Below are 15,947 nucleotides of genomic sequence, written 5' to 3' on the forward strand. Positions count from 1 at the left end.
AATTCTTAGAAAAGCACAGTCTTCTGACACTGAACCAGGAAGAAATAGAAAATATAAACAAACCAATCACAAGCAGTGATATTGAGACTGTGATTAAAAATCTTCCAACAAACAAAAGCCCAGGACCAGATGGATTCTCAGGTGAATTCTATCAAACATTTAGAGAAGAGCTAACACCTACCCTTCTCAAACTCTTCCAAAATATAGCAGAGGGAGGAACACTCCTAAACTAATTGTACGAGGCCACCACCACCCTGATACCGAAACCAGACAAAGATGTCACAAAGAAAGAAAACTACAGGCCATTATCACTGATGAACATAGATGCAAAAATCATCAACAAAATACTAGGAAACAGAATCCAACAACACATTAAAAGGACCATGCACCATGACCAAGTAGGATTTATCCCAGGAATGCAAGGATTCTTCAATATACGCAAATCAATCAATGTGATACACCATATTAACAAATTCAAGGAGAAAATCCATATGATCATCTCAATAGATGTAGAAAAAGCTTTCGACAAAATTCAACACCCATTTATGATAAAAACCCTCCAGAAAGTAGGCATAGAGGGAACTTTCCTCAACATAATAAAGGCCATAGAAGACAAACCCACAGACAACATCGTTCTCAATGGTGAAACTCTGAAACCATTTCCACTAAGATCAGGAACAAGACACGGTTACCCACTCTCGGCATCATTATTCAACAAAGTTTTGGAAGTTTTAGCCACAGCAATCAGAGAAGAAAAAGAAATAAAAAGAATCCAAATCAGAAAAGAAGAAGTAAAGCTGTCACTGTTTGCAGATGACATGATACTACACATAGAGAGTCCTAAAGATGCTACCAGAAAACTACTAGAGCTAATCAATGAATTTGGTAAAGTACCAGGATACAAAATTAATGCACAGAAATCTCTTGCATTCCTATATAATAATGATGAAAAATCTGAAAGAGAAACTAAGGAAACCCTCCCATTTACCAGTGCGAGAAAAAGAATAAAATACCTAGGAATAAACCTACCTAAGGAGACAAAAGATGTGTATGCAGAAAACTATAAGACACTGATGAAAGAAAATAAAGATGATACAAACAGATGGATTGGACTGGATTACCATGTTCTTGGATTGGAATAATCAACATTGTGAAAATGACTATAGTACCCAAAGCAGTCTACAGATTCAATGCAATCCCTATCAAACTACCACTGGCATTTTTCACAGAACTAGAACAAAAAATTTCACAATTTGTATGGAAACACAAAAGACCCCGAATAGCCAAAGCAATCTTAAAAAGAAAAACGGAGCTGGAGGAATCAGGCTCCCTGACTTCAGACTATACTAGAAAGCTACAGTAATCAAGAGAGTATGGTACTGGCACAAAAACAGAAATATAGATCAATGGTACAGGATAGAATGCCCAGAGATAAACCTATGCACATATGGTCACCTTATCTTTGACAAAGGAGGCAGGAATGTACAGTGGAGAAAGGACAGCCTCTTCAATAAGTGGTGCTGGGAAAACTGGACAGCTACATGTAAAAGTATGAAATTAGAACACTCCCTAACACCATACAAAAAAATAAACTCAAAATGGATTAAAGATCTAAATGTAAAGCCAGACACTATCAAACTCTTAGAGGAAAACATAGGCAGAACACTCTATGACATCAATCACAGCAAGATCCTTTTTGACCCACCTCCTAGAGAAATGGAAATAAAAACAAAAAGAAACAAATGGGACCTAATGAAACGTCAAAGCTTTTGTACAGCAAAGGAAACCATAAACAAGACAAAAAGACAACCCTCAGAATGGGAGAAAATATTTGCAAATGAAGCAACTGACAAAGGATTAATCTCCAAAATTTACAAGCAGCTCATGCAGCTCGTCAAAAAAACAAACAGCCCAATCCAAAAATGGGCAGAAGACCTAAATAGACATTTCTCCAAAGAAGATATACAGATTGAGAACAAACACATAAAAGAATGCTCAACATCACTTATCATTACAGAAATGCAAATCAAAACTACAGTGAGGTATCACCTGACACCAGTCAGAATGGCCATCATCAAAAAATCTACAAACAATAAATGCTGGAGAGGGTGTGGAGAAAAGGGAACCCTCTTGCACTGTTGGTGGGAACGTAAATTGATACAGCCACTATGGAGGCTCATTAATAAACTGAAAATAGAACTGCCATACAACCCAGCAATCCCACTACTGGGCATATACCCTGAGAAAACCATAATTCAAAAAGAGTCATGTACCACAATGTTCACTGCAGCTCTATTTACAATAGCCAGGACATGGAAGCAACCTAGGTGTCCATCGACAGATGAATGGATAAAGAAGATGTGGCACAGATATACAATGGAATATTACTCAGCCGTAAAAAGAAACAAAACTGAGTTATTTGTAGTGAGGTGGATGTCATACAGAGTGAAGTAAGTCAGAAAGAGAAAAACAAACACCGTGTGCTAATGCATATATACGGAATCTAAGAAAAAAAAAAAAGGTTACGAAGAACCTCGGGGCAGGACAGGAATAAAGACGCAGACGTAGAGAATGAACTTGAGGACAAGGGGAGGGGGAAGGGTAAGCTGGGATGAAGTAAGAGAGTGGCACGGACTTATATATACTACCAAATGTAAAATAGATAGCTAGTGGGAAGCAGCCGCACAACACAGGGAGATCAGCTTGGTGCTTTGTGACCACCTAGAGGGGTGGGATAGGCAGGGTGGGAGGGAGATGCAAGAGGGAGGAGGTATGGGGATATATGTATATGTATAGCTGATTTACTATGTTATAAAGCAGAAACTAACACACCATTGAAAAGCCATTATACTCCAATATGGATGTTAAAAAAAATAAACAAAAATAAATAAATAAAAAGCATAATTCATAAAAAAAAGGTTTTATTTATTTTTGAACTACATCTAGCCCATTATCTAGACTACTCCTAGACAGGTGAAGGGCAATTCACTGAGGTAAAATGATGCCCTAGTTTCACAGAAACATCCTCGGGGGCATCAGTGCTCTGTTTTCTAACCTTCCTTCACAAACAACAGTCTGATTCTTAATCTGTGGTCTCTGCGGTCCAGCCCCCTGGTGGGAGAGCCCTGATAAACACCTGGTGCCTGACAGGTGACCTCTCACTGCAAAGGAACAGAGTCATCCTGCATCATCCATTAGTAAGTGATTCCGTTTCTGAGAAACTCAGTACAGTCGGGGCGCTAAGAAAACAAAAATGGAGATTCTTAACCTGAAAAGATGGTGACCAGAGACTGAACTGGTGGTACCATGACAATTAAGCAGTTAATTCATCCGTTCTAATATTTTATGGCGCGCTCACCCTGTGCCAGCCAGACATACAGACGAATTTCAGACTGAAAAGGCTGGCTCCTAGCGCTTGAGTATTTTATGTAGAGCAGATCTATGTTGTTATTTATGACACCACGAGACCTGAGCCAGAAAACAACCCACTTTCAAGCAAGCAGACAAACTGTGTCGCCTTGAGCACCCAGACAAGGGGCTCTGGCTTCATGTCAAGAGTAGCAGTGCCGGGAGCAGAACCTTTAAACTCTAGGAGGACAGGGACCACGCCTGGCTCAATGCCCAGAAACAGCAGGAGTTCCCCCAATATCTGTTGCCCGTATTGTTGTGGATTACCTCCACGGCTCCTGACAAAGTGGGGTGTGCAGGGCCCGAAAGTCAGATTTTTCTGACTCACATTGTCAGGATCAAATACTCCATACCTGAACTGTCTGGTAATCGGAAGCATCGATTCCTTTCACAGTCACCTCTCGGAAGACTCTGGGCTCCAGTTCCTCTTTGGTCAGATCACAGTGATAAATGATACCTAGAAGGAAGTGGAAGTCTTAAGTTCAGTCCACAAACTCACTAGATACAAGGGGGGCAAAGATCACAAAGCACAGTCAGCAGTGCCGTGTAAGGTCACTGTAGCAAGAGAGCCCACAATGGTCAGGCGTGTGGAGTGCCTGACTTCATCATCACCATGTCATCATCACCAGTTCACACTTCATCATCACCATCGTGTTCGGCCTTCCGTTTTACAACAGTTACCTGGGTATTCATTTTAGAAGATTCTAATGCATTCTGTGACCATGAGAATAGTTAAACCTAACTGCAGAAACTTAATAGGTCTTCCCATGCCAGGTCACTTAGGAGAACAGGTCAAAGAAGATGGGAAACTTCATGTAGGGCCGTTTTACCTGAGAAGTGATTAAGATGGAAAACTCAAATGACTTGCCTAAAGTCAACAGCCATTCAGGGGTCTCTTGATGGGAACTCTGGGGCGCCTGTTACCTGCTACCCACCCATCTGTGGACACACATGTGGAGAGCAGTCAAGGACCAAAGATAGCCTTTTAGGGTAGCCTTTTAGGGTAGCCTTTTGGAGTTGCCTTTAAAATTTTGATTATCCCAGTAATTGTGCACAACACAGATTGATGAACACACACCACAACATTTTAGCTTATTTTAACCACTAATGAAAATTCCATTTCCTTAATTTAACGCTACTACACTCTAACATTCAAGAACTAAACCAAAGAAACAATAACTAAGACGAATCGTTACTGTTTGAAAACAACAACATTGCTATAGTTTATGAAACAGAATTAGTCATCTGGAGTGGCTGGTGTGGAAACAGCCCTCCCACAGAATACTTTAAACATATGCTGTCAAGTATATGAAAAATCAATTTAGAGATCCTAATACTTGCTGGAAAACCAGAAACTAAGCGGTACTCCCACAGGGCACATTCAAATTGATTGATCATGTGTTAAAATGGCAGCTTGCTTTCTTTTCAACTCCTCTGTGTACGTATGAACTTCACTAACAGCTGAGAAACAGCACTCTGCCCCCCCACTGGCAAAGAGTAATACATTCAGATTCCTTAACAGCAGGACTGCTAATCCCTATGAATGTTATCTCACTTCTCATGCTTACAAATTATTTTAAGGTTTATAATAGGGAATATGATTAACACTGACAGTGGGGAGATGTGTAACATGACCGAAGTCCTGGCTTTCTTAGTTTAAGTTATAGTTGGATGTTTGTTGGAATATGACTTTATATATAAAATACTTCCAGACTACACTCTGGGCATACATTCTAAATTACCAGATACACTGAATACTGTACTTGCCCAGATAAATGTAATCTCGAGGGCAAATTGCTATCTTCACATGTATGTTAATTTTTGAAGAGCTTCTTCATTAGTACCTGCCCCACTTCATCCAAACACAAAAAGCATCTGAATCCTTGGAAAAAACTCTAGACCAAACAACGACGACGACAAGAGACTGCAGAACAAGCATGTGCCATTTGAGCATCGGACTCACCCCGGCATCACTGTTACCTGTACTACGGTGAACGACGAAGGACCCTGGGGCCAGGATTCCCAGCTCTGGCCAGTTACTGGGGCAGTGACCCCAGTGAAAGACAGTGAGTAGGAAACACACTCTAAATGCCTGTTTATCTAGAATAATTGAGACATCAAACCCTCCAATAGCAGAATGAAATAAGTATAGGACACGGGCTGGCTACTGTTGGGAGAAAGGGTGCCGAGTGCCTGACTTTAATTCTTCTGTTTGGGGCAGAAGCGGCACCTTGGGGGAGGCTGGGTTAAACCTAAAGGTACTGGTACTTAATATATTTGATGGATACTTTCTGTTTATAGATCCATCGGGGTCAGTCCAGGTTAGCCCACTGCATATTCACTCTGTAACATGAATTCCTGTAGTCTAATGATGCTTTGTGTCCTGTCTGAATTGGTTTGCTTAAGTACAAGGAGCGGGGAAGGGATTGGAGAAACCATCCTAGAGTCATGAATCAGAGAGGACTGGTCAGGTGATCTCTGGGGAATAATTTCAAAGTTTAAGGGCAAAAGAGAACTGAATTATGGAATTCCCTTAAGACCACACGAGGTGTCTGCACTTGACATGGGTCTCCTGATGAAACAGTGTTTTAACAAGGCTATTCTAGCAATAGGAAAGAGGCAGGGACGATCAGCTCGAATATTCCTGCTATATATAATCTGAATAAATGTAAGGAGGTGAAAGAAATGGGAGTTAGGAGGAAGGGGCAACCCTAGAGGTTGCTAAAGAATCATCAGAGGAATCTGGAAAATCGGATGTGCAAAAAGAAGGCAAAAGGAATTTGTGAAGATGACCCATGTAGATACTGTTTCATCCGATTATAGGTTGGGTTTTAAGGTTATTAAAAGAAAAAACCCCCACAAACTAAAACAAGTCTCTCAAAAATTGTTTGCACTCCTTGGTCATTTACCCAATGGAGTCGAAAACATGTCCACACAAGAACCTGTACACAGATGTTTACAGCAGCTCTATTAATGATTGCCAAAAGCTGGGAGCAACCAAGATGTCCTTCAGTAGGTGAATGTGTAAATAAACTGTGGGACATCCAAGCAATGGAATATTACTCAGTGCTAGAAAGAAATAAGCCATCAAGCCACGGAACAACCTTAAACTCATATTACTAAGTGAAGGAGCCAACCTGAAAAGGCTACGTAATCTATGAGTCCACTACATGACATTCTGGAAAAGGCAAAGCTATGGAGATAGTGAAAAGATCAGTGGTTGTTAGGGGCTTGGCGGGGGGAAGGGATGAAAAGGGCTGAGCACAGAGGCTTTTAAGGGCACTGAAAACACTCTGCATGGTATCATAATGATGGATACACGTCGTCATACATTTCTCCAAACTTAGAATGTACAGCACCAAGAGTGACTCCTAAGGTAAGTCACGGATTTCAGGCAACTAGGATGTGTGTCCATGCAGGTTCATCAGTTGTCACAGGGGATGTACCCTGTAGCAGGGATGCTGAGGACGGCAAAGGTAGTGCGTGTGTGGGGCAGAGAGTGCATAGGAAATCTCTGTACCAGCCCTTCAGGTTTGCTGTGGACCTAAAACTGCTCTAAAAAAATAAAGTCTTGAAACATTTTTATGCCTTTCCCAAAGAGCCTGGGAAAGGTTCTTTGATTTCTTCTCCCTGTCTCTCAGAGCCATGCAACTGGGACGCCTATACTGGATTATTACAACACACGCAAGTCTGGAGTGAGCCTTAGACAACGCTCAAGGTTCCATGAGTACAGAATCAGTCGGCTCGACCACTAAGTGGTTTGAGCCACAGGGAATAAGTGTATCGTGCTCCAAACCGCCCTGGCTGCCTCTGTTCTTCCAAGTGCGACTCAAGGTACAAATGGCTTGGCTCAAGACGTGTCTCCACTATGTACCTCCATGGGAAACGGTCAGCTGGTGTTCACCTGCCAGACGTACCACGTGTCCACAGCAGCTGGCACTGCAGGTGTTTTTGGCCCCAGGGCTTTATTTATAATTTAGTGTTTCTGCTGTTTACTGCAGTAGTGGACAGCCAATCTTCAGAGACCAGCGCCAGACAGCCTTTGAGCGGACATGCATGTATGTGGGAGTGTATATGTACACACTGCCATTCCTGCTTTCGAGGAATCTAGTTTAATTGTCTGATGGCCATCTTTACATTTGGATAAGAAGGCCTGAGTCTGGAAGCCCCGTTCTCCGGTTTTAGATATCAAATTACATGAAGGAGAGAAAAGAAAAAGCAGGAGGCAAAACGAATAAGAAAAGACAAAGGAGAAGAACAAAGAACGGCAGCACCAAATTAAAGCTTGCTCAGGAGCGTCCTGTCCATACAGCACTGACAACACACTCCTCTTTCCAAACCGCACGGCCACGGTCATGGATAGGATTTCACTGCTTGGTACAGAACTCATCATTTTATGCTGGGACAGTGAGCCCTTTCAGCCCTGGGTAATGATGAACTTGTTCCTGAAATAAATGGCCACATGGGGTCACTGAAGGTGGTTTACAGGCCTCTGGGGACTCTGGCTTTTATGACGAGCAGGTGAGTCAGCGCTGCTCTGTTCTCCTCATTGCCCTTTATCCATTGTCACTGTTTCAAGGCTATGAGGTTTTCCAAAGTCAAATTTCTGGAACCAGTGTAAGTTGAGGAAATAAAGTGTGGATCGCACGGCAGTGGTTGAGAATGGCTCTCTGGAGGAAAGCTACTTCTCTTGGTTCCTGTCCACTGGCTGCCACTGTCCCCCAAGCCCCAGGGGAGGAGGGGTGAGGCTCGAGACACCCTGATGTGAGGTTCTTGACCTGTCAGTTCCAGACTTCTGGCTCTGGGCGTGGTTTCCACATCTCTTTGAGATCCTCTGAAAGGCACATGGGCAAGTAAAGCTTGCTAGGTGTTCCAGAGGTACCATCAGCCCTACGTACAGAGCACCATTCTTTTGGTTTTAATAACCCTGACGGCAACCTGTCATGACGATAAGATTCCTTAAAGACTGCCTGCTCTGTGACTCAGAGGCACGAAAAAAAAAAAGTGTATCAGGCATCACTGTCACCTGCCAAACCCCAGGAGGAGGACAAGGCCACTTCTGCACCTGCTGCGCTCTCCCCTACGTCTGCTGAGGACCAAACTATTGCAACAAAACTGGGCAGGACAAAAAGGACGATGAAGGAGCTCAAAAAACAAACAAGGAAAGTGCAGACATCTTTTCAGCCAGACTGCTTTCAGGATAGGGTCTACCCAGTCAACGGTACACTGCCAACTGAGCCAGGCTCCTGGGATAAATCAGGGTATGTGTTATGGCTTCGGCTGTAACAGAAACACTGCAGCCAAGTGGAGAAACGGGAAAAAACCGAAACAAGCAAAATGAGTGTGACCAACTTAAAAAAAAACCAAGTTATACAGAAAGCTATGTTTAGTTTGGGGAAAATTAACTGATACCGTAAAATTGCAATTTACAAGTGTTTCCTTTTCTACTAGAACCAAGTAACAAATTCCGCCCCCCCATATGATGTAAGACTAAACTTTCACAATTATATTTTAATCCAGTTTAACAAGAGCAGAATTTATTCTCAGTTTTAAAACAATTTATTAATGTCAGATGTGACTACAGATTTTTATATAACACTTTTAGTTATTTGCACTGTGTGTGTTTTGTAGACCAAAGGCTGACTCTAAGGTTATACTTGTTCATGCTGATTTTTCACATCAACCTAGAACAACAGATGGTCCTGTCCCTGGAAGAGAGACTCAGGATATAAGATGAATGAGAGTGCAGTTTTAGGTGTTCGTGTTTCCCTTTGTTCTGAGCGTCTGTTTTACTGTTATATTCCCACTAAGTACTTCTGGCTGTAATACAGCGTATGTGATTTTCAATAACACAGCATTGTATTTCGATTTCTCAAAAGAAACCCAAACGTGAGTCTGATTTTTAAATTGGACAACATTGGTGGAAAGACTCTCACCTGGAGATAAAAAGGAAGTAAACTGATAGAAGATTTCGGTGTCCTTCTTCTGACCGCTGTACCCCACGACGCTGCCGACCTCAAGCGGGAAGGTCTTGAGGAGAGCACCGGTGGCTAGGTCGTGAAGCTGCAGAGTGTTCTTCACGTTATGGAGGTAGCATAACACCAAAAAGTTGGACCTGACGCAAGCTACCCACTCTGAAAAGATAACAACAGATAAAGCATAATGTGGTTTTGAAAATTAGCCCAAAACATACTCATGTCACCGAACAATAGTTCTTGAGTTCAATCAACACTGTGCTCTGCTGCAGTGAGACTTGCAAGTGATTTTATAATTGGTGTTAATCATGCATCATGTTTTCAGCGTATCCCTTTAATAAATCACTGCCACTGTCATCTCCAGAGGTAACAAGATATTCTCCACCTGGGGCCAGGAGTTTTTGATGATCTAGATAACGTGTGTAATACAAATAACCCTGCTTACCTATTTTGTGTCCAATATCACGCTACAGGAGGTATAAGAAGGAAAACAACAAAGCCCGAATCACGATCCACATCCGTCAGGATCGTTTATTCAACAAACTGTATTAAATGTAAATGTATGTGCCAGATACCCTACAGGGTGCTGGACGGACCAGCAAGAAGATGAGGTCATTTCTGTCCTTGAGACACAATTGCGTAAAAATACAAGTAGTAACTTGTAAACAAGGGTGAGTGAGTGGTTGGTTGGGACCCCAAATAAGAGAGAGCCCTTGAGCAAATGCTGAATTATGTCTGGAGGGCAGGGGTGTGAAGGCGGGGGGCCTGGTGGTGTCGGGAACAGGACAACTCTCTGGGGGACGAGAAGGTGGGAAAACATGACTCAAGGAATGAAGGCCAGAGCTGGGGATGAGGAGAGAGAAAAGGAACATGAATGAACCAACAGCAGGAAGGAAGGGAGCGAGGGAAGGAGACTGGGAGAAAGAACGAGGTAGAGATCCATTTTCAAGAAGAAAACCAGGCTTCCCTGGTGGCGCAGTGGTTGGGAGTCCGCCTGCTGATGCAGGGGACACGGGTTCGTGCCCCGATAGGGGAAGATTCCACTCTGTGGCTGGGCCCGTGAGCCATGGCCGCTGAGCCTGTGCTCCGCAACGGGAGAGGCCACAGCAGTGAGAGGCCCACACACCGCAAAAAAAAAAAAAGAAGAAGAAAACCACTGCTCCATTCGGGGGCGGGCGGGGGCAGTAGTGGTGGTTTGATGGGGGACTGGGTGAGCCAGGTAGGGGCGAGTTTAGGCCTTTCTGACTCAGCCGTTACTGAGGAGCTACTGTTGGAGAGAAGGGTGACACACATAAAGATGGCATCAGATGTATGCATCCGACGACTGACCAGAGAACAACAGAGGTGCACAGAGGGTGGAGGGGAGACCCGAACACACAACTGTAAGAAGCCGGGCAGAACACCTTATCAAGCTGGGGATAAAGTCTGGAGGAGGGGGCAAAGAAACAGAAGGCATCTCCCAGGAAGACTCACCAGGACGTGGCAAGTGTGGGGACAGGAAAGTGAGGCAGAGACAGGAGGCCCCTCGGTGTCCAGGGCTGCAGCTTCAGTGATGGTACCGTCCGAGATGGAGCTGGGAGAGCGGAGGTGAGTGAGCAGAGGAGGAAAGGAGAAAGCAGGGGTGGGGCAGGCACCAAGCACAATCCGGCGTGCTCCGGATGAGATGGGCCAGCGCTAAGGACAGGCCATCCAGAGGGAGAGATGCTTTAGTAAATGGAAGCAAGGACAGGGCTGCAGGGAACAGCTCTAGTGCGTGGAAAAGAAAAGCCTTTCTTGGGTCTCATGGTGGGATGCAGGGCAAGGGGCTCTTGACACTGCTTATTTTTAAACCCAAGAAACTAGTAGTTCACGCATATAACGTTATGAATGATCAACAAGACACAGGCCAGAGGGCGCTCTGAGGATCCCCAGGGGCCTCAGTCTCGGCGGGTGGTTTAGATTACTACCACAAACTTTTCCTCAAGTCAGGATAGAAGGAAGAACTCTTACACCTGAAAGTAATTTGCTCATCCAATACGACTTTTTAAGTGCTTCAATCAAGCAATATATGTCATGTGGCTTTAATGTTTTAAGGAAAGTAAGGGGAAAAAAACTGAAGTAAATTATTTCTGTCCAAAAATAATCAATCTGTGTTAACTACGAGTACATCAGAATTCTAAAACAGACGAAGTGAATAAGAAAAGGACAAGGTGATTTGTAGACTGTCGTTAATAAAAGCTCTGACTTTACAGCTGTACTTTATGACTCATCTCTAGTTTTTATTCTCAATAGGGCGTTCTGTGCTAATGACACACTGCAAATTCAACTGTGCTTCTCTTTGAATTGATGAGTTCTGTGAATATGGAAGGTTTCCCCTTTCCAGTCTAAAGAACTTATAACCTTTTAGAGGAAAGGTTATAAAAATATAACCTTGATTTGCATTTCATTAGATCTGCAAGTGAGATGGGATGTCACCTTAAGGTACAGTTAAAACTGCCTTAGGGGGGCTTTAAAAGGCAGAAAATTCACACGCCTTGGGAAATATTTGTATCTCTGATGCTTCCCTACGTGAGAATCGCTGTTCCAACCTGACTCGAACCTGAAAAACACCGAGGGCACTCACTCTTCAGGAAGACATGCCCACCAAGTCTCCCTTGGACCCCCCAAGGCCTGAGGGCCCCTCCTGTGGCACTTAGGAAGCACTCACTAAATGCTGGCTCCCTTGGGGGGGACATTCTGTCTCAGTTTGGACAGAAGTCATCAGGTTACCAAAGTCGCATGAAGGTGTTCATGGAAAAGGCAGAAAACCTGTTCTAGGATTCGTGGGTCCCTCAACCAAATATACGAGGGTCAGAGACGGAATGGAAGGTTTTGAGGACACAGGGTGAAGCGATTTCCTTGGAAAGAGCCCCTGTCATGCTGTAAGTCCCCCGCCCCGCTGGGGAAAACCCCAGCCTGAGAGAGACAGAGCACCGGTGCCTAATCCAAAGCTGAGAAGCACGTATGGACTGTGGACTGTGGAGGAGCCCGGGATGGGCTGCTGCCCTGGGGCTGCAAATGGGGGTTGTGTAGGAAAGAGCATGGGTGGGGCTGCCTTGGGTCCTGTCTGACAGAACTGCCTGAGGTGTTGCAGACCTCTTTACAGAAGCAGGCGGAGGGATGAGCCAGAAGCCCAGGGGTGAAGGGGATCCCAGGCAAACACCCAGAGCAGCGCTTCCTCCAGGGCCAAGGGAACTGCCCAAGCAAGGGCCCGGCGGGAGCGCCCTTGGGAAGCGCTCAGAGACTCAGCTGTAATCGGCTGACCACCTTCCGCTCTACCCGCTAAGCAAGGCCAGGCTGAAATATCTGCAGGCGTAGAGCACACTGCCTTGAGCCAGTGCGGAAGACGTCCTTACTTTTCCAGGATGTGCACCTGGATCTGACTCCAATACTTGTGCCTTAATTCACTGAAAAACCCATGCCAGGACTGCTTTATGTGACAACGGGCCACTCTGCAGCTCTCAAAAGGAATTATTTTCCTGATTATATACACCTTATACCTTCCCATTTGGGGATGGCCCTAGATTTTATCCCCATTCAACCCATCAGCAGAAGTTCACCTCCACAAGCAAACTCTTCACTGGCTTGAACGTACTCGACTCTCCTTTTGCGTCAAAAAGTGTAACAAAATTAGAGAGTCTCATTTTAAATCCAGCTTTCAGGCAAGAAGTAACTTATAAAGCAGTATATTATTTTTGGAAAAATCACTGAGAAAATCAGTAATGGGAACTTAAAGGAACTCTGAAACATGACAGATAAAGAACTGAGGCTCTCAAGAGGTTACTGTAGCGCAGTGCGCACAGCATCAAGTGCAATGTATTTCAATTAACTCTGACAAGAGTCTCTTCTCTTTTCCAGTAAGAGGACTGTAAATCCACCCTAAGATCTACAATAGGTGTCCTATGAACAGCCAAAGCTTATTCAGAAGCTAAAAGCTAAGGATTCTGAATCCAACTGATTTAAAAAAAACTAAACATTAGTGATTATCAGACAATAACTACACAAAGACAGCCGATACTTTTTTTTCTAATAAAAGAAAAGCACTACCTTTGAAGGTCTGGATTCTTTTTGAAGACCCCACACAGTATTGTACTAACTACAAAGATGTCACACGGTAAACACCTAGTTGCGCTACTGAGACATTTCACAATTAGAGGTTGAAGGTTCTTCACCTTGTAACCGGTCACCGGAGAATGAGAGATGCACCAACTTCCTGACGTTCTAACCAGAAACAAAAGCACAACTTCCAATCGGCACGTACTCTTACCCAAGACGTCTTTCTCGTGCTCGGGAACAAGCACCTTCCACCTGGACTCCTCGGGATCTGTGAAGTCAATGTTGATCAGGCGGTAGTTGGGAGAATGACGATTTGTCTTGAACGTGAACACCGTGCCCTCGTTGGTTACATAGTCATATTCCCCTTCGAAGTTGTCGATCAGCTTCACCCACTTCAGGATTCCTGGTGAGAGACCAAGCACCTCTGTCACCTCTCCAGGGTTTGAAATGGTGTGGTTTGTATGTGGGGGGCGGGGGATGGATCTTTTCTGTCTATAGAACACAAAGCAGACACAATATTTGGAAGACCTAAGGCATGAGAAAGAGCAAGGGCGGATGTGGGTAAATTTTAAGGTTTCCAAATAACGCAAACCTGGCAATGAAGGAGAGTGGAGAATTCTCTCAGCCCATTACCCCACATAATCCGGCACATCCCCTTCTACCTGAGAGGGTCTCAAATCCAAGCACGTCTTTCTACCTCTACTGCCATCACTCCACCCCAAGTCTTTATTTCCCTCTGGTTATGAGCAGTGGCTCACAATTGGGGATGATCTCACCCCCACCCGCGGACTTCTGGAAATGTCTGCAGACCTTTTGATTGTTACAACTTGGCAAGTGAGAGGAGGGCTGCTACGAGCATCTAGTGGGAAGAGGCCGGAGATGCTGTTTCAAGGCACCGGATACCCCTTGGACAAAGAGCCAGCTAGCCCCAGATGTCAGTACGTGGCTGGGAAACCCTGGTGTGCGGCATCAGCTTCCCACCTGCTCTGCCCACTGCCACTCTTGTTCTTCTCGGTAGCAGCCACCACCATGTCTTAATATCCTAAGCTGGTCCCTGTTGGTACCCTTCCTAGAAATTTCCCCACTGCTCTTTGAATCAAATCCAAATTCCTTCTTTCGGTCTCCATGGTCCTGCATGTTACAGTCCTTGCCCACTTGGCTAACCTCAGATGTTCCAACTGTTGCCTCACTCCCTGTCCTCTGGCAACAGTGGCCTTTGTTAGGTTCCTTAAGACATGCTTCACTTCAGGGCCTTGTCACAAGCTGTTTCCCTTGCCTACCCCACTCTCAAATGGCTAGGTACCTCTCACCTGCACCCAGATCATTTCTTCACAGCACTTCTCTCAAGCTATGTACACCTGAGCCTTGAACAACATGGGTTTGAATTGCGTGGGTTCCCTTATAGGGGGTTATTTTCAATAGTAAATACCGCAGTACTACCTGATCTGCAGTTGGTTGAATCCATGGACGCAGAGGGACCATGTATCCAGGGGGCCAACTGTAACCTCCACGTGGTTCAAGGGTCAACTGTACCTAATTTGCTTGTCTATAATTTGTCTTTTTTATTCACTATTTAATACTCAGCACCCAGACAGAGTGGCACCTTCAAAGGTGCAAAATAAAATTGGTGTTGAATGCAAGGACGAACACTTTCCAGTCCTTCTGTTCTAAGAACTAGTCTGGAGAAGGTCAACACTACAGAGAGATCTTAAATGTGTCCCCCATCATCATCATTTAAACGGCTCACTAAATGTCACTGTTAATATTAAAAAAAAAAAATCCACTGGGAAGACATCTGGTTCATAATGTATCAGACATAAATGTTTAGAGGACATCTCAAAAATCTTATAAACGAAAAAGCTCTATGACTTCTAAACTGCTCAAAGGCAATGCCGGATCTCAGCTATTCTCCAATTAATCTCCTACCTTCGATTTCACAATGAAATTGCTACATTAATTTAGATCGTTCATTTATATTCCTGGCGAGTTTACGTTCATTGTCTCATTCATTTCTATAACATAATATCTGTATATAATTTGTTGTTGAATTAAATTAATCAGGGAAAATATAATCCCATGGTAGAGAGTTTTTCAGTTAGATGTAACTGAATGGAAACCCCAGCTCCAATGACAATTTAGCTGTGTGACCTTGAACAATCTCTTTATACCTTGCTGAGCCTCATTTTCTCAACTGTAGACGAGAAACAGCAAGTAAATGTGACAATTATAAAGTGACTGATACCTACCCTACAACAAAAACCTCAACAAATATTATTTTAAAATAAACGGCTGGAATTAAAACTAATAATAAGATAGGCAGTTAAAAAAAATCTACAGCTTTTCCACGTTAGCAATAGCAGTTGGAAAACATGGTGGGGACAGGGGACCTCATTTATATTAGCAGTAAAATTAATGAATATTTAAGAATGTGCTTAACAAGAAATGTGGACTCTATGAGAAAAGCTCTAAAATTTTTCTAAGGAATCTTAA

General features: G+C 43.8%; 1 protein-coding gene across 1 annotated transcript in view; it reads right to left on the reverse strand.

Annotated features, from left to right (window-relative positions):
* Nucleotides 1-15,947, reverse strand: part of PREP (prolyl endopeptidase) — a 136,825-nt gene that overhangs the window by 56,851 nt on the left and 64,027 nt on the right. The window contains exons 8-10 of the mRNA XM_030882944.3: nt 13,669-13,860; nt 9,345-9,542; nt 3,762-3,865 (exon numbers count right to left, since the gene is read on the reverse strand). Of these exons, the coding sequence (XP_030738804.1) occupies nt 3,762-3,865; nt 9,345-9,542; nt 13,669-13,860 (494 nt within the window). The remainder of the gene's footprint in view (nt 1-3,761; nt 3,866-9,344; nt 9,543-13,668; nt 13,861-15,947) is intronic.

The sequence above is a fragment of the Globicephala melas genome, chromosome 14 (assembly GCF_963455315.2).
Source record: "Globicephala melas chromosome 14, mGloMel1.2, whole genome shotgun sequence".
In the NCBI taxonomy this organism is placed as follows: domain Eukaryota; kingdom Metazoa; phylum Chordata; class Mammalia; order Artiodactyla; family Delphinidae; genus Globicephala; species Globicephala melas.